Source organism: Apostichopus japonicus, chromosome 1 (assembly GCF_037975245.1).
Source record: "Apostichopus japonicus isolate 1M-3 chromosome 1, ASM3797524v1, whole genome shotgun sequence".
Lineage (NCBI taxonomy): Eukaryota > Metazoa > Echinodermata > Holothuroidea > Aspidochirotida > Stichopodidae > Apostichopus > Apostichopus japonicus.
This window is the reverse complement of record NC_092561.1, coordinates 2,294,465-2,314,708: the sequence shown is the minus strand read 5'-3', so window position 1 is coordinate 2,314,708 and position 20,244 is coordinate 2,294,465. Positions and strand designations below refer to the sequence as shown.

At 38.2% G+C, this 20,244-nt stretch overlaps 2 protein-coding genes across 2 annotated transcripts; one reads left to right on the top strand and one right to left on the bottom strand.

Annotated features, from left to right (window-relative positions):
* Window positions 1-1,454: 1,454 nt before the first annotated feature.
* On the bottom strand, window positions 1,455-4,958 carry LOC139965222 (uncharacterized). The gene is made up of 2 exons (XM_071967781.1): window positions 4,411-4,958; window positions 1,455-3,996 (listed from the first exon to the last, which is right to left on the bottom strand). Exons 1-2 carry the CDS (start codon window positions 4,542-4,544, stop codon window positions 1,608-1,610), a joined length of 2,523 nt encoding a protein of 840 aa, XP_071823882.1. The 5' UTR covers window positions 4,545-4,958; the 3' UTR covers window positions 1,455-1,607.
* A 3,968-nt stretch (window positions 4,959-8,926) lies between these two features.
* Window positions 8,927-19,773, top strand: LOC139978491 (uncharacterized). The gene is made up of 10 exons (XM_071988810.1): window positions 8,927-9,112; window positions 12,607-12,723; window positions 12,981-13,262; window positions 14,066-14,221; window positions 14,548-14,787; window positions 15,227-15,547; window positions 16,453-16,707; window positions 17,596-17,766; window positions 18,227-18,388; window positions 19,260-19,773. Exons 1-10 carry the CDS (start codon window positions 9,037-9,039, stop codon window positions 19,406-19,408), a joined length of 1,929 nt encoding a protein of 642 aa, XP_071844911.1. The 5' UTR covers window positions 8,927-9,036; the 3' UTR covers window positions 19,409-19,773.
* The last annotated feature ends 471 nt before the right edge of the window (window positions 19,774-20,244 follow it).

The window sequence follows — 20,244 nt, the reverse complement described above, 5'->3', positions numbered from 1 at the left end:
GCTCGAAAAAGAATTCCTCATGTAATTTCAAAATGTTACATTTCTTAATTTGGAAATGTGCTAAAAATACTTTTGATCAGATTTATTATTGAGCGTAAGTTGTTGTTTTATAAATATTGTGGCACAAGTAGAAGCCTAGCTAGGGATTCAGGGGATCCGGTTCAAGAATTATAGCTGGGCCCTTTTACCATTTCATCAACCTGATTCACCAAGTATAGTATGTGTGATAGACTAATGAGACTTAAGACAAAAGACTTTGAATAGAATTAAGGTTCGTTCCTCATAGATTAATAGTAATATCGAACTACTAGGCACCCTGTACTGATAGCATTAGTGTATTTTTACGGTGTACAACGGATCACTTTTAAGTTTCTCACAACAGTTAGCAAAATGTTTTTGAATAATTGAATATTCATGAAAATTTCATATTCCGAATATATGAAACATGAACTTTCGTACAACGACGGTAACTTTAGATAGCCCATTACAAACAATTCTGTTATCCATCGCATATAAAGTTATTCGTCTATATATGTTATATATATATGCGCGACGTGTCAAACCTTCCAACAATTATCGATAACTAAACTGAGATGTCGAGTGAACTATGGGAATATTCACATGCTTTCACTAATATGCTCAAAGGTAGAGCGCTTATAGTTTGTTCAAATCAGGGCCGTCTTAAGAGATCACGGGGCCCTGGGCACAGCAATGTAGCGGGGCCCCTTCGATCAAGTGTGTTCAAAAAGGGTCGTGTGGAAAAATTGGCATCCTGCCGACGACCCAAATATATATACCTCATCTTACGAACAATCGCTCAAGCATAGAAATGTTTACATTTTTTGCCCCCCCCCCTCCCCGGTGAGGTAGAGACTAATAGAAATATGAAATACCATAGAGCTTTTCTGAATTCTCTGTAGAGCTCTATAGAGCAAAATGACGTGAGATATCTTTAAACTATTCTTTCAACAAGGAAGGGGGGGGGGGGTATATAAAACAACCATTCATAAGAGATCGATCCTATCATAGAAGAAAAAGCAAGCAGATTACGCAGATAGAAAATATATTAGACAAGACAGTTCGAATCTGAGATACTTCATAGAAAGTTGGTTGGTTGGCGTCTATCTTGGCGCAGAGTGCTCTATGTCCGGTGGACAGAGCGAAATATACGTTGAGACTAGTGGAACACTAGTAGTTGTACCTCAGAGTTTCACGCAATGAGCGATCATCAGATTGTCTGAGCAGTTGTCTGATGATCGCTCAACGCGTGAAACTCTGAGTTACAACTACTAGTGTTCTACTAGTCTCAACTAGTCTCAACACACACACACACACACACACATATATATATATATATATATATATATATATATATATATATATATATATATATATATATATATATATATATATATATATATATATATATATATTAATATATAGCATACGTAAACCACAATCATATTTATATCCCCATATTTAATATTCTAGCCTATTAAGACCAAGACCGATTAGATTCTAGCATAACGACCAAGTGTAATTTAATAACAACCTCATGCATGCCATAATAGTTACCGTAACTTACTAGCGGATTGAAATCCATGTTATTATTTTGTGGGACTGATAAAGACAACATGTTTGGTACTTAAAGATACTGGCAAGATTCTCGCGGAACCGGTTAATGTTTGTGTAGTTGAAAACTGCTTTGACGGAGGTTCTTTCTTGTTTTTACCGTAGAACTCACTTTTAGAACTGTTTTTGCTACGCACTGTCCTGGACCTCGATCGTAACCCCGAGTTTTGTATGTCGGGCAACGTGTCAATTCCTAGCAAGGTGACGGGTAGAGGCTTTGAATACCAACTATTCGTAGCATCCATTTTGAAAGAATGTGTGATGTCATTGACCTGTTTCCCTGGTGATAAGCCCAAGTCGTTTAAGTTCTCATTACTGTTGTACGGATTTGGAGGTATTACGTCACTAACTGTCGAAATTTCGTCACCTTTGGAGATAGCGTTCGAGTCAAAACTATGGTGACGTGGTTTCCTTTCCGTCATATTAAATTTCACTCGGCCCTCCTTGCTCACTTTGTACATTTTACCATCAAATCCTTCTCCCCACGATCTCTCACTCCTTTGAGACTTTGCCGTTGCCAGACCAGTTCTTGTCATGTGATTAGCATCCGGGTGTTCTGTAATAATGTTGCCATCTTCCTCCATCTTTCTTTCCGAAGTTTCCTCCTCATCCTCCTCATTTTCTTCATCCTCTTGTCCAGTTTCTGTCTCTTCCTCCATCGTTTCCATTATATTTGGCACCGAACAACTAGCGAAGGTAAGAGCCACCTCAACAGGTGTCGTTGGTGGTTGATTCGGTGGAAAAGATCGCGATACACCGGACTCTATTCTCGAACTCTCTTCATCACCTTTAACTAGTTTCTTCACACTTTCCGTCTCTGGGATATCATTTAACTCACCCCTTCTATCGAAAAATTGCGAACTTCTTATATTTACGACATCTTGGTCAGCTCCGCTACGATTTGAAAGAACCTTCATTTTGTGATCAAAATCACGAGGTCCAATACCGGCTATCCTTCGCAAATTCGATGCCAACGGCTCCGACCTTACCGGTCTTTCCATATAAGCCCTCTCATTGTGTCCGGATGGTAGTTTCAGGTGTTTTTGTTGCAATTTCCAGTCATACATAGGATAATCACTCCGTAAGCGTTCTTTTTCCCTCTGTAAAAAATTTTCCGGTAATGTTTTGCTGAAAGAATCTGTTAAATTTGACACGCTAAGTCCAGCTTTGGAATATAAAACTTCTAGTTCTGGAGGGAAGGAAGGTTCGAAATTCACGGCAGCACACTGATGTTCATACGCACTTGAGAGACTAAGAAGTACCGGACCATTGTTTTCAGCCTCGATATCGACATCAGCTCGAGGTATTTTGATTAAATCGCCATCAGCGGTAACCTTTTGTGGTGAGTGTTCTCTCTTCTGTCGTTTATTACCACCGGCATCATCACGGTATAATGACGATATATCGGATATCTTTGTCAAATAATCGCGATATGTGATTTCACCTTTTCTAACTTCGGATGCATACCGCCATAACAGCGCTTTTCTACCCATCTCGTCACACACGAATGGCGGCGAGCGTATTTGAGTCGTGTGCGCAGGCGCGGTATTACAAAGTGGTTCCATCTTGGGTAACATCTCACTGCTGGTCGAATGAAGACTTGATTCAGATATCGATGCTGCATCGCTGTTATTTGGTATTGCAGACGAAATCATAACATCTATAAACTTTTTCTTTGGCTTATCAGATTCCTGCTTGATGTCTCTCCCATTCGATGTATTGGACTTCGCAGATCGCGATTTAGGCTCCTCATAATAATCGCTAATCGCATCACCAAACAACTTTCGATCAAACCTGCTTTTTTGTTTGGAATCACGCGATTTCTTTGGTTCTTGTATAATTTTCCAGCTGTTACCTTCTAAGTCATGAATATCCATTAGGTTCGGTAATCGAATTTCCCCATCCTCATTAAAAACGGTGTCGTCGTTTTCATCGAGTGTTTGTAAGTACATACCGTACATGTGAATATCTCTTGCCTCGCGTTCAATTTGTACCTGTAGAGGTGGTTTTCCTTTTTCTTCAATTGCAATGTCCACATTCCCTCCAACCAATGAGGCATCGTTTCTCAATCGCGGTAATTTGACGGTTTTACGATGTTGCGGACTATAAACGATTTCTGATTTAGACCTACCGAACAATGCCGGGTTACTCTTTTCGAATAAGTCCTCAGATGTGTAAATTTTACCGTTACATGTACAATGTTGTTTATGGAGCGCTTTGTTAACGCTATTGGTAAAGTGCTGCAAAAATAAACCGGTGTGAACTCCTTCTATGTCCGGTAACACAGGCGAGGGATTCGGCGGTTCACCGGGAGCGTTAGGAACAGCTTCGGTGTATTTCCATTGGTCTGTTCTTGCCCTCAACCTAAGAAAAAAAAGGAAATAAATCATGTCAATTAGGCCTAATTAAAAGCTACAGAAACCTGGAGAAAGGTAAGGTAGACTACCTTAAAGCTCATTGGCATTCTCTCCTCCTCATTCGCCTTCCTCTAACCCACCCCCCCACCCTAATCCCCCCCCCACCCACAATGTTATGATTAAAGTCGGTATATGCAAGGTTTGTGAAAAAAAGGGTCACTTCTCGTTGAAGTATACCTGTGTTCACTGGTTCGAATAATTCGTGCCAGTCAATATTTTATATACCATTAAATCCTACCATAACCCCCCCCCCCCCTCCACAATACCTAATAAGATAAGTGGTATATAAACTATATAAATACGTGTTTGCACCTCTATTACATTCATTCTCTGCAGGCCTTTATCAGTACCCACGACATACCTTGTGTTCGGTTCCTCTGTTGCACCTTGACAATCCCTCGACTCTCCGTTATCATTGTTTTTTTGTATCGGCTGAGAGGAGGTTTCACCAGTGGGAACTAAATCGACCTCCTTCTTTTGGGCCATGGCCGCCATATTAAGAACATAGACACAGTTAGCTGATCACTAGATCTATTTTACTATACTGTGTACAATGATTGTACACATGTTTCGGCTATGATACAGACATACACACACAGGTAAATTGTCGAACATGCATGCAGTGAGTTCCACAAACACTCTAGTTTGACTTCGCAATCAAAACTGAATCCAATCCAAACTCATTCATGAAAACCAAACAACTTTATCAACAATCCTTTGATCATTATCTCGCAGAAGGTAAATCGCTGAATTTCTCGAATGTTTACATTGCTTCTGCTGTGAATACAGTGCATGTTAGCACACGAGTAGAGTTTCTTGGTTGCTAAGTAGATGTCCTATCACAACTTAAGTATAGATTTCACTGGAGCCTAACCAACGTACGTGACTATTCATGTGTACCTTTTTGGCGTTACTGAATATTGATCAACTGGAGAATACCCCATTATCTGAAAACCTTTCAGTTGGTCTTGTCCTGAACACAATATCGATCTCGAACAATTGGACTCAACATGTCAGTCCCTAACATCTGACAAAAGGGAACCGTTATTTGCAAAGTAGTTGAACCGTAAATGCCCGGCTATGGGCAGGAGAACACGAAAATCTGAACAGGAACGGTTATGTCACATGTCAGGGACACTCTTTGGTCTATTCATCTCTCTAATCCCTCCAGAATTTTATGATAATGCATTATTCTCTATCCCATATTTCCCTTCCCCTTATAGTTGACCTCGGGACCGGGGCTACTATCCTCATGACCCCAATGGCTACATGTGACCAAGTATGAAGTATATAGTTTACACTCACGAAAAAATTAACTGAAGCACCTGGTCAAAGGGACCGCGGAAATTTATGCAAGTTTGCGATGAAGCAAGTTACTGTGGTTTGAATGCACATTTTACTTTAACCAACTCTCCATGCGGCCTACTGTGAGACGAAAAATCCTTTTCAGTATCAGAGATATTAGCCTCCCGCAAAATTCATTAATTGTCTCAACTCATAACATTTTGTGATCAAAAGAATGATTCAAATATACGTGATATTCTTAGAAACAAAATCAACTACAACTTCCTACCATGAGTGCTTCTTGTCATACAGTATATGTGTCGGTTACATCTCTATGTTCCGACATCTCTATGTTCCGACGTCTCTATGTTCCGACAAAAAGAAATAATTCGGAACCATTTCTTTTTATCCAAAAAATCGGGACAATTTTTTTTTTATCCAAAAAATCGTTTGTACCAAGAAAACAAGTTTTCAGACCCCAATATTGTTTGTGAAGATCAAAGTACAGTCCAGGGGCGGGTCCAGGAAGGGGGCCCATGGGTTCAACTTCCGCCTCACCCTCCCCTTCTGAAATTGTTGCAGAGAGAAGAAAAGATGACCAATTGAGCGTGCCGCTTGTGATTTCTCTTAACTGGAACAACAAAAATTACATGGGCTATATAAGAAAAAAAGGTGCTTAAGCGTGCGTTTTTTTGTTTGTATATTTGCACAAAAAAAAAAGATATAAACATGAAAATCAAAAAGTACATACATACGGTAAGAGAAAAAGTCAGTAAAATGTTTCAGTATATTAAGTTGCACTAAAGGAGGTATATAAAGGAAAATCAAAAGGTACATACATCGACGACCATGATACAAGACTATAAACCAAAAACATAGCCCTAAAAATTATGGTCCGAAACAAACGACGACCCTCACAATATTCAGGTTCTCGCCCAGTAGCGTCTGCACGATTTCATGGGTGGTGGGACCAAGTACACAATTCCCCCGACTGGCATCCCTCCCCCCCCCCCCCACCTCTTCCTTAATTGATTTCAAATTCCCCAGACTGAGCCCCGAGGTTGAGCGGGGCATGGCTACTGCCCCCCCATTTGCGCAGGCCACTGCCCCCCCCCCCCCACCAATAATAAATGGTAGGCCTGCAACATATTTTGGTCTAAATCTAAACACATTTTTATTCGAAAATTGATTTAGTCCGAAACTATTTTGGTGCCAACAAATTTGAGTACAAACAAATATTGGGTCACAAGCAATTTCACTGTCTGTTTGGGTCATAACAAATATTGGGTCACATTTGTTTCGTGAAAAAAAGTTTGGTCTAAAAAATATTGGGGTCACGAAACTAGTTTCTTTGGTAAAAACAAATATTTGGATACAAAAAAAAGCTCCGAGTTTTTTCCCTTTTACCCAACACCACTCCTTCAAAAAAAAAGTGGTAATAATAGTAATAATTATTAAACTTACAAAAAAAAGGCAAGGAGAAGTAATAAATTTTACCTTCCGAATACTCGTATATCCGTCTTTTGTTTTGATTTCATAGTAAGCTTAGGGCACTCCGTGATATATGTCGACTCAATTTGTATAACTTGTCACTGGTAATACGTTCATAGTATAACTTGAGTACCAGGTGACATCTTGAATCCAGAGCAGTCCATTTTCTTTCTCTCGTTTTTATTCAAGAATGTTTTGAATATGTAACGCGTGTTTCCAGATAAATGGATTATGTACAGACGCGGATGGAAACGTTTATCCTTTATAATCCTTCTTCCCCTTAACGTTCCGTATCAGAGTTTAATTCAAACTATTAATTCAGAATATTAATTCAGATTAATTCCCGACGACGTCAGGAAGTCGCTCCGGCAACAACTCGTTTCCAAAGACGATCTCTATTTCTTGAAAGATTGGAAATGTAGTTGTCTTTTCGTGACGGATCAAACTGTCAATTCGGAATGGCGATGCCGTTACATGAATGTTTAAACATAGAAACCGAAGTTTCGAATGTTTATAAAAATCAGCAAATGGGAGACAACTTGATACTGAGACTTATCGATCAATTGATCCTGACTCTGACCGAACTTGTAAGAATTGAAAAGAATTGCGACACTCGAGTAACACGTTACCATAGCAACGAGACCTACAGTTACTGTCAATATTTTGTGTATTGAAGCATATAGTTGCAACGCAAGCTTAACTCCAAAAAAGAAAGTAGACATATACAACTTTGATTCTGTTTTTCTTTCTCTTAAAGACCTACTAAATCAAGTGTAGTCTACTGTTGAGCAAGTTTAAAATGTTAGTTTTATCGTCTTAATAAATAAAATAGAGGAGAGAAATTCAAGTATAAATAGGTTGTGATAACTATACCTTTGAAAGTCCCATAGATGTTTCTCAAATCAAGATCGATTACATAGAAGAAAATGGATCTTTCTACGTAATAATTGTAGTATTCAGACATGAGTATATACAAGTCTATAACCATGGAAACTATACCATATAGAGGCATCTAACGTAAGGTTCTAGGCTCGTGTATTTTACAGCTTGCAACATTAGCTGTTGTATATATGCGATAACATTGTAACAATGAAAGGTATTCTAATCCAGGACAAACATAACAAAGACTGGTAGGCAAGCAAAGTAATTCCTATAGTAACAGAAGTGCTCTAGGTCAAAGGTTATTCCTCAACTACCCGGTAGCGTTTTTTTTTTCCCCATGACGAACGTGGGCATCGGCCAATCAAATCCCTGGATTCCAAACATGTGACGCTTTTTCAAGAAACATGTTCTGAATCTTTTTTCCTAGTTTGACCCCAGATTATGAAAGACAATCCTTCATTTTCATAGAAACTGGATCCATAACCCACTTTCTAAACCCAAACTCTGAAGTCAAACGAATTTGTAAATTCCTGAAAAACCTGAAACCCACGTTCGTCCTGGGGAACAAAAAATACGCTACCCGGTAAGATGAAGAGTGGATGATATAACAAAGTATTAACCTGCACGGTGAAGGATGTATACCTACATATTGCTTTTCCTACATGAAGACATATCTACAAGAAAATTCTACCTCAAATATTAGCCTGTAGAAAGGTGACATTCTGAAATATGATTTCTTTTCTTTTTTGCAGCAAGATAGTATATACTATACGGTCTTCCGACACTACGACCGCCAAATATATTAAAAAGTAAAAAAATAAATCAAATAGTTGTCACTTTGCGAAACTTGGAACCGAAGGGACATAATCAAGTTAGCGTATTCCCTAAAGACAAACGGAGGAGATGTTTTTCCCAATCCCTCTTCCCCTGCCCCACCGATCTTTGGTCTTGTGGACGTGGGTGTTAACAAGATCTATACATATCAAACTGTATACGCTTTATCATGTGTATATATTATTCGTTTCTCCAGTGTTATGAATGTGTATAGAGATATACAGGTTCACCAATGACACGGTTTTATGAACAAAATGTAAAATTTCGCACCACTGAACCACCAGATCCCTTTGTTTGTAAATAATGGAAATGAATGAATTAATAGAAACAAAATCAGAACCGTAAATTATTTTTATAATGGTACAGAGTTGTTGTGCAGTCTTATAATGCACGCATATATACGTAGGCTGTATAAAATACAACTAGTACATTGTTCATACAGCAGCAAGTCTGTAACACCCATCGTGAATTTCCATTTATTGTTAAAATTGCCAAAATGGAACCGCATTGGCTTCTGTTGTGTTTGGTTGTTTTCGATGGATGGACTATTGCTCGGACTAGCAATATCATGGGTAAGGAGTATATCGGACTATATATAAATTCTACTTTTAATGCCAGTATAGTGTACTGATTTGTTTGTAATAATTCGTGTGAATTTGAATAAATGAATGAAAATAACAAGTGATGTAGCACGGAATGTTGCCTGTCGCCATACGAGGCGTGCTCATTTGTAGGACCAATCTGGAAACTAAATTATGCAGGACTCGAGGCCTATAAACATAACTTACGGACTTTTAATCTCCATGTGACAAACTATTTATCACAAAAAAAACGAATAAATTCATATGAATCTTACCTTACATGGTTTCCTTATTTAGACATACACAAGTTCCCTAAGGTGTCCATATCGCGAGTCAGTGAAGAGCAAATGATATACCATTGACTGATACATGTCAGAGGCTACCCAAGGTCCAGGCGCAACCCATGGTGTGAGGTGTACCCCTCCCCCCCCCCCACCTCCTCCAACCCCACACAAATAAATAAAAGTAGTTGTTAGCACAATTTTTTGTACAAGTATACGTATGGAAGAAACCTTAATATTTCTCAGAATGCACCATTTCACGTCATTTTTGACGCGCGAGTTGGAACCCAACATCCCACGACACGAGACAACTGTCATGTTAAGTGTACCCTATTTCTACATGTTATATTTCTTTTCGCATATGCCAATTGTTTCATATTGAATGTACCATATTCCGACATGTTACAGGTTACATATATATTTACCTCGTGTATTTATTAACCCTAGGGCTAGTCCTACATGTCAGTTATTTCATTACAAGTGTACCCTACCGCACTTGGTACATGATATATGTCCACGTGCCTCGTGTTAGGCCTATATGTCAATTCTTTCATAGCAAGTGTACCCTATTCATACATGTTACAGGTTATATGTATATTCTCCTCATGTCATTACCTTAGGCCTATATGTCAATTGTGTTATAACAAGTGTATCCTATTCCTACATGTCACAGGTTATATGTATATTCGCCTCATGTATAATTACCTTATAGGCCTATATGTCAATACTTTCATAGCAAGTGTACCCTTTTCCTACATGTTATAGGTTATAAGTCTATTCGCCCTACGTTGATTCGATGGTGGATCATATATAGATGGACCTATTTTAACACAAGTTAGTCCAGATGACTAAATAACGTTAGTCAAGGCAATGCCTCTATCGACCCAATTTATCGTCATCAACTGACTTGTTTCATTTAGTCCTGTGACGAATTCAAGTTAGTCAAATGACTAGCTTACCTTAGTCATATTCCATTATGCCTGATTCGCCTGAATAGTCAAGCGACTAAGAATATTAGTCACGGCACATCATGACTAAGCAGATTAGTCATGTGACCCGACAAATATATTACAAAACAAGAACTGTAATCAGGAGTTAATTGTTGTTTATACTCATCTATTCAAGATCTGAACTTGTAGGAGATATCTGAGACGTTCCACTGAAATTTGAAAATACTGCTCAAAGGTTATTAATATGTATAAATTGGTTGTTTAAAGAGGATAGTGCTGTTATATTTCACCAACTTAAACAACAAGAAAGTTGATTCAATATCACTAAAGGGACTGGCCACAGCCACCTTACTGTAGCAACATATACACAGATTATGAATGTTGCATCATTTCATCTTTTGTGATGAGGCACGAAACAATTAAGTTCACTTTCTGCCGTGACCTCATTTCCAGGAAAGTAAAGTTATCTACTTGTTCATAACTTTAAACTACAGTATTACTTCACATACAAGTTAGGAAGACTTTGTGCTGTAGAAACGGAGTATCCGTGTTGAATCAGGTGAACAAGCAAAAACTGGCACTATAGGCTGCATATGGCTCAACTTTACAATGGCAAGAATGTATAACAACCACCAGTGGCGTAGGAAGGTACTTTTGAGTGGGGGGCTGAAGACTGATGGCCGGCCTGGGAGAGGGGTCTAAGGGGAGGGATTACCACGTGGCGTCAGATGCAGTTTGGTGCAATATAGCACACTTCAACACCCACTCCAGTTTGTAAATAATTTTGCATTTTCACCTGGCCTTAGATGCAATTTGATGCTCCAAATGAGATATTTTCTCATTTGGAAATGAAAAAGGGGTTTTCTGACTTGCGGAGCGTGGGGGCGGAATGATGCTTCCGCCCCCCCATATTTTTCACTGGGAGCTGGCGCCCCCCCCCCCCAGCCCCCCCCCCCGGTTCCTACGCCCTTGACAACCACCATCTTGCTATCACAGATTAATGGGGAATGGGGGGCGCGCATGCGAGGCACATACTTCTATGTTGTTGAACCACACACCCATCACCACTATCTTCCTGGTCTGATGTTTTTGTTTTAAAGCGTTTGTAGCCATAATTTACCACTTGGCTACAACCTCGAAATGGCACTGCCAAGGCATTTGGATCAATACGGGTATGCTAAGTTCAAGCAATAAAAGGCTGCCAGTTTATTTGCAAAGAAACTCCCTTTTTTCTTTTTTTATTGGGGGGGGGGGAAATAAGTGTCGACAAAACCAGAATTTTCTCAGCATCCCTCTTCTTTATCTTCCGTTATCTGCATGTAGACCATTATTATTGTAACGACTTCCCCAATAATTCTAACCAATATGACAGGGTAATAGCACGGCAAATTATTGTATGTTATTGGCATGCGATGTAATAACCGATGCATGCATGTATGATATGCACATTAACATGTGTTGAACCCGCCCGGAGCGCTCGAAAAATTTTGGTTTTATTTTTCGGGCAAGTCGTTACAGCCCCCCCCCCCCATCAAATTGGGCTCCTACGCCTATGACAACAAGGTATATGAAAAATTAATTTTCACGATAGTTCCGCACGCTGTTGGTTGGAATAATAATTGTTTGGTTCGAGTAAAGCGTGTGACGCACGCCTGAAATTAGCATATTAGGACTAACCAGTTTAATCTAGATTTGATCCGATCAGTGGAAGTTATGAGGGCGTGTTAACGGTCCCGAAGAATTAATGTTAGCCATGGAGTTATTCCATACTAGTTAGGCAATCACAACATCCGCATTTAATGGCCTAGTGACCAATGTGTAGTAGTCAGTTTGACTAACATATAGTATAAATTGAAGTGGATGACAAACTTGTGCTGCGACATATATCTCAATTGTTTTGTAACAAGTGCGCTATAGTTTTACATGTAACGTGTTATATCTCTATGCTCCTTTTATGTTGATTCGATGGTGGATAAGTATACGAGAATGCTTTCGCTGATTTAATTGGCAAACATGCTCCTCATTTTACTCGCAAGAATAAACTAGATGTAACAAATCCTAGTTAACCGAAGAACACTATGCTAACTGTATAGCGGGGGTTGAGATCCATCATCTTCTTATAACATCAAACCACTATTGTAAGCTGACATTAAAATTTAACCTTCTTTTTTTTTACCTTCTCCTGAGGTGTTTATTATTGGTACTGCAATTTACTTTCATGCTCATTGGGTTGTTTGTGTTTTGATCTTACCAGGCACAGTGTCCATTCAAGGGTCACCAACACTCACGGTTATGGAGGACGTCCCTAACAGTCGCATAGAGTTTAGAGCAGAGGCTGACGGTGCTGTCAAATATGGCGACTTGGAGATAGGTAAAACTTAACATGAACATTTACATAGATGTTTCGTATATAAAGGCATCATTGCTTTCAACCTAATAGAGCAGACATTTTAGTAAATATTCTGCTAGGATGTCTTTAAATTTCCCTGACTATTAAATTTATCTTTAGCTGTTTCATTTTAGCAGGTGTATTGCTAGAAAGCCAGTGTGTTAACTAAGCATTACATTAACTCCATAGTGAAATGAAAAGCATGATTATCAAGATGTTTTTCAATTTTATCCTCGAAGTATATACCATTGACGATGTATCCGGAATGCCAGATGATGTGGAACCTGGTTTCGACTTCACGCCCTCATTTGGGGCGTTTCCCAACACGTTCACTGTAACGATCCAAGAAGGAGCTACAGAGAGCAATCTGTTTGTACTTCAAGTTTTAGATGATTGTCACGTTGAAGATGAAGAGGTACTTCGATTCGCCCCGTTAGCTACCGTTGCCTATACGACCAACGGCGATCTTTATTCGGTCATGGCAGATATGCTTGACGTCACAATCAGCGAAGGAACAGCTGGTGAGTTCTTCAGTCCTTAAGTAACAGTGACCAGGTGACAGTACGACAGTCAGTGTAACAGTATAGAACCAAAACTTAAAAGAGTTTGGTCTAAATGGATATTGTGGTGGCTGAAATATACGTCAAACAGAACCAGGAGAAAGGGTCTCCATCTTAAAGTCAAAAGAGCATCCTAAGAGTATTTTGCATCTTGGAGGTCTAAAGATTTTAAAAATGCCTTGAGACTTTATTAATGATTCTGGAAATAACAGAGTTACTGATGTCATAATGATGATTGAGCTAAATAAATCATCTATCAACTGAACAAAGAAATACTCTTACAGACAAATCCTGACACTGTTAGCGAAAACAACATTGATTAATATGGAAATATTCCAAAATGAGTCACATTTTAATAAAACAATACGAACAATATTTTAATAATAAAGTAAGGCTTTTGAAGAACAACTCATGATGACGTCACAGACTTGCTTGAATACTGTAAGATATAGTGGAACGGTTTATTTGGTAAACAACTATAACCTAACGTGTGTCATGATACATAAAAGAGTACCAAATAGTATAAAAAAAATCTTCCCTCTCGATATTTATTTCTTTATCATTATCATTATTATTATTATTATTATTATTATTATTATTATTATTATTATTATTATTATTATTATTATTATTATTATTATTATTATTATTATTATTATTATTATTATTATTATTATTATTATTGTTATTATTATTATTATTATTATTATTATTATTATTATTATTATTTCAATTGGAACACCTTGTCCGTCAATTATTCTCAGATACGGAGTCAATCGAGATCCAGATAACTCCTGAAAATCCTGATCTTGGTATAGTGTTCTTTGAAGGCGAGACAAATGCAGTGATACCTATAACAGGCTTCGAGTGTCGCAGCGTAGACCCGAGAGCATTGCCAATCGACTATACATGTACTGCAAGTAAGTTGTTCGATTCTAAACCTTTTTAGCAAACTCCACAAATATTTGTCGATATTAATACAACAGCTTCCAAGTACAAAAATGAAATCGTGTATCTGCATATATTTGTTGTAGCAATCATATTGACTGACTAAAGTGACGTCAAAGATCGATTCTTTCAAGCATCTATCCATCGAATATTCTTTTCATCTTCAATCCATCCATTCATCAATCCATTTACTCTAGTTGCAAACGTTCTTCCGTCCATCCATTCTTCTCCGTCCATCCATCTATCTACATTATATTTATATCATTAATGATGAATACGATATTTGTATCATTGACAGCTCTTACACAGACAGATCCAACTAACGGTCTACTATCTTTAGGTAATGATGACATCATCTTTTCTGCGACTGTCGAGTTAGCTCCCGACGTTGGCAGTTTCACAATCCAAATTCTTGATGACGATGTGCTTGAAGAACCCGAAGGGTCTCAAATCGGATTCAAAGAGACTGGATGTGGTCCAGGAAATGCAGTTCTTGTAAATAATGGAAAAACAGAACCATTTACCATAATTGATAACGGTATGTGCTGTACATAATACATAGTATCGTTATTTTACTATTGGTCACGCTGTAGGGGTATAAGAGGTACAATTCATCCCCTAGGCCCGCCCCTCCCACATGCGCCTCCACCTTTGTTTATATCCACATTGAGAAACGTGTAATTTGTTCAAAATTCAAATCTGATTTCGCTTGTGATCGGGCCTTAATCTATCAGTAAACAGAGCAAAACATATGCAAATCGAAGATAGTGTCATTCAATTGTATTTGTTCTGCTTGTACACAAGGTGTTCTTAATTGGCCGATTTCTTCATAAGTGTTATTAAAATATATGGAATTATAGCAGACGAGATATACGCTAGAATTATTAAACCAGAAGTCATCCACCACAATTGACCAAGATTGACGAATATTCACTGCGACCTCAATTCTATTCTTTTCTTTTTCTGTTTCTTCACAGATGACGAGATATTTTACGGTATCGTTAGCCCGGCAAGCATTGGTCGCAAAGAGTCAAGTGATGTTAGTGTTTATGCGATTACGACTCAGATTGACACAGATACGACCATTGTGGGTAATAATGCCGTGTGTCCTTTTAAGGTCCAATTGCCGACTTTTTGTAAATCTACCGACCTAACCTGCGACCCAAGCGATGTCTATGGAACTAACACCGTATTTCCTCGACCTAAAAGGGAGTCTCGCGGTCGTTTTGGAAGTTACATCATAACTGCTGCTTACAGTACTCCTCAGTCCATACCGGTGTTTGTTTTACCAACCAGTGGTAAGTTCGACTCTCAAAGGTAGCATACGTCCATTAAAGCCCGATTGACTTACACAATAAATCACAAAAGTTATCTGGTCTCTAAGTCCATAACTAACTTCTTACTAGCTAAACGCTACCCATCCCTGGATAGCTAACAAGTTGGCCTTTCATGGCACTATAAGTTTTTTGTATCATGACCACGCAGATTTTTGGCTATCAGAGCCTGAAGTTTTCGTCACTTGTAAACAAACAAACAAACCTCTTCACTCAGTGGTAAACAATTTTCGTACGCTGCTCCTGGGGGGCCTAAAGGGTTCTAAACTTGCCTCAATTGACCCAATGTTTGCACCATATGTCCTTCCATACATGTTCTTCAACATGCAAGCCACAAAAACCCAGATCCTGATTGATAACAGGTAAAAAACGGTGTTCTCCTGCTGCTTTTTGGCACTTTTTCTGAAAGGCAACAATCGGGCGGATGGGTATATACTCTAATAGGAGTATGCCACCTCAAACAATTGTTGACAGGGGGCATGCAGGCGTCCATCTCACAAAGTCACGTGGGTTAATATGAAGTCAGAGAACATATAAAAAAGCTGAAATTGCTGTTTACAATTTTAGGAGATTTGTTTATTCATCAATATCGATGACTTTAACTCGGAAAGTATATCAGTAACCTAAATATTTTCTTTTTCAATTTTTAAAGCTGAATTTTTAATTAGGTTGTAAATCTTCAAAATCTTACTACGCCCGATATTATAACGCAGATTCAGGTCCTTTCGTCACTTTACTAAGGTATTTATGTGTTTGCAACAAATTACGTGTTCATAATAAGCGAATTTGAATTTGTATAACCTCAAAAAGCAAAGGTTATGGAACACAAATTGAATGTATTGTTTCAATGTATTGTTCCATCCCGTTAGATGTACTAAAACCCATTCGCGGTCCAACCATTACGATCAATAATGGCGAAGACGTGGTCATCGGGGTTGACTTTTCTTCATTTACCCGGGAGTTGAGATGGAAATTTAACGGGAAGGAGTTACCGAAACTTAGTGGTAAATGTCACTTTGAAATAAAGAAAGCTAAATACGGCACCCATGACGGTTACTATGAGGTTACCCGAGTACAACGCCGAGATAGTGGATGGAGGACGATCATACGGTTAATCATCAGACGTAAGTGAATCAATTAACACTACTCGATAAGAATACGGGTACTGGTCGGTTTGTTATAGTATTGTATAATCATAAATGTACAGTTTAAGGGGAAAAAATCATATTTCAATCGTAAATTGTGAAATTAATATCTGCCATTAGCAAATTAGAAATATCAAATTCAGTAGGAAATGATCATTTATTTTGAACAAAAGTGAAGATATTGTTGGTTCGAAAACGATTTGATAACTTGACCTCAATAAATGAGTGTCATATGTTGTTGTTTTTTAACCGAATGTTTAAGTAGAAAGCATATTCTAATAAGGGAATTGTTCCATAACAACTCCCTATTCTAATCAAAGATCACACCTCAAGTTCAATTTGGTACAATCCGGTACAATCCCGAAAACAAAATAAAAAGGGGGTGTAAGAGAAATTCAATTTATTTCTAACTAAACAAGTAAGCAAATCAGAAACAGAAATTTAACCAACATTTTACGACCGAAGTTTGAAACACAAAAAAATATGTAGGAGATTCGGACCAAAGTCATATACAATATACCTGTACATGCAGACTGTATAAACATTGGCATTCAAACTCAAATTGTTGGCGGGAAAATTATTTTATTTCTTGCACTTTGTGTGGGATGACATCAATATTAAGACGTTTTTAGAATATATGGCACGTTAAGGCATATGAAACAACATGTATAGTCTATATGGGTTTATAGTTATAACGGTTTATATCGTGGAACTGCTTCATGTCCTTGTATCCTCGTTGACTATGACCAGATGACCTTTCACGTTATAAAACTGAAGTTACATACTTGATAACCTAAGATACCAGTTACAGAATGTTGCTTTCACATGATGATGATTGAAACACGTCATTTACTCTGTTAATTTCAGAATGTTCGGCTTGCCAATTCATCGGTGCATCGTCCGATTGTACCGATCTCGGTTCACCTACGACGACGTGTAAATGTTATAACGGAGGAGTTTGTCCAAGTACTTTTGGAGGAACAGACGATTGGAAATGTGTTTGTCCATTGGGGTTTTATGGAAAGCGATGCGCAACAGGTATGAATTAATGCATGAAAGCATTAATGAATGAATGAATACATGAATGAATGGATTGGCATATGAATGTATGCATGAATGTATTAAGAATTAATACATGAATGATAGAATGCATGCGTAAATGCAAGAATGAATCAATTAATCAGTCAATGAATCAATGAATGAATAAATCAATCAATTCATCAACCAATCAGTATATTGGACCGGCAATGTTTAATTGAAAGCGGTGCGCAACATGTATTATAGATGGATGGACTTATGAATGAGCTGATTGACATAGGAATGGATGAATTAATTAATGCATGAATGATGTCATGATGGCATGAATGCATGAGTGAGTGAATGAATGAATCAATATGCATATCACTAAACCATGTTGTGGTTAAATCCCACGTTTGATTGTAGATTGAGTTTTCTTTTTAAGTCGTTTCTCTTAATCAAAACTTGTTCTTGTTTTCAGTTTACCCAGGAAATATCCGAATCGGTCCACCAGCTAAAGGTCTAACATGCCGCGACCTGGATAAAGGCATATCACGTGACTGCCGGGGTGTACTCTTCTGCTATGCTGACCCATTAGGATGTCTCTGTGCTCGCGGTTACTGGGGAGAGAAATGCGATAGAGGTATGTGTTCACAACCAATTCATGGTCGCATAACTCAAGTTTTGTAACATTTCTTGCTTTCGTCTTTGAACTGTAAGATATTTTGACTGGCTGGTCAGAACTCAGTGGAGTCTGAATTCTAATAGCTTCATCAAAATTCTTTTATTTTAAGAGATAGTTTTCCGTGTTGGGGATGAAAGAAGTTTACAGTATATATAATATGCTCACATTAATATAATGCTCAATAATTGATATGTCGTGTCAGTCATTTTACTGTTCCAGATGCGATCATAAATCATCTCGAAAGCCTTCACAACTTCCTGATAATTAAACACGCCATGAAAGATAGTTTTCTCGTTATAGTACAGAAAATAGACAGCATATTCTTGAAAACTTTTGGCAACGGAACATTCCATTATTGAACATTACGTTACTCTTAATCCAATTACAATGCTGATTCTGGGGAAGGGAGGGAGGGTTGTGGGAGGGGAAGGGAAGGGAGGGGAGGGGAGGGGAAGGGAAGGGAGAGGAAGGGGAAGGGGAAGTGAGGTGGGAAGAGATGAGAGGATAAACGTTCTATGTGAGTATCTTTCTTTCAAAAGGTCTTAGAGATTATTGGAACGCAAAATATAGGTGTTAGTCGGTTTGGCACAATATTGAAGTTCAGGACTCCAACTGTCTAAAGCCCTGTTTTGATTATCATTTCTAAGATCTGAGATATGACAATATGAAAGTAGTACCCTGCAGCTAGAGTAAATACTTTCATCGGTTGACTTACTTTTCGGGAGTTATTCTTTTGTCATTCTTAGTTCAATAATCAATCGCAAATGTTAAACTTATCCAGCTCTGGAAATAAAAGACTCATCTGTTCTGTGTTATTTTCTTGTTTCAGTGTGTCCTAATGGACGATTTGGAGCAAATTGTCTTCAACGCTGTAACTGTGTTGGAACTTGGGACAGCTGCGATCCTAAAACTGGCGTCTGTAAGTCAGGGAAGTGCAAGACAGGATTTGACGGCGCAAATTGTCAAGTAGCACAATAACACATATAAACCATTCTTTTATTTTACTTTTCCCCTACAACCCCGACAGAAAATAGAAAGGAGTCATTTGCTCCCATACCATGTTTGTCTAACTAATTGACCTAATATGCAGCCTATATTGACCCAAGAATACACCATTTTAAGTCTTATATTATTTTTTTTTTTGTCGTTGAGGACCCCGAAGGTATCTAAGAATGTCAATAAAAATTATTTGTCGTTTCATTTTATATGATTTTACAAATTAATCAAGGTGATGAATACATCTGATATGTTTTTACAACTGATGCATTATGAAGGTGGATGGATTTAAGTAAGAAATATATAAACAAGTTAAACAATTATATTCAATTGAGAAAAAAAAACTCTGACTTTGCCTTCATTTCACAATTTTCACTGTTTGGTGATAATGCTGATTCATAGATTCCCCCAGAAAACCTGTCCTGGCTACACTGACAGACTCAGACCTTATAATTTCACTCTCACCCCCCCCCCACCCCCAACCATTCATCCCAAAAGATAAGTCCAACCTACATTATTGTGTTACCTATACGCATAGGTATGGCACCGCTCACTAATCCACACTAATCCGCACACTAATCAGCCCCTCAAGGTGTGTGTGGGGGTGAGTATAGCATTGCTTTCACACCGTTGTCTATCCACAAATATATCAACCGCAGCTCATTCCACATAGATCATAATAATTACATAACAACAGCTATACCACAAACCGTAATAACAGCATTGTAATACCAAACTATACACCTCACTCACTCCCCCCCCCCCCCCTCACCAACAAGAACAATAAATAACAACAAACCCGTTGCCGCCGTGGTTGT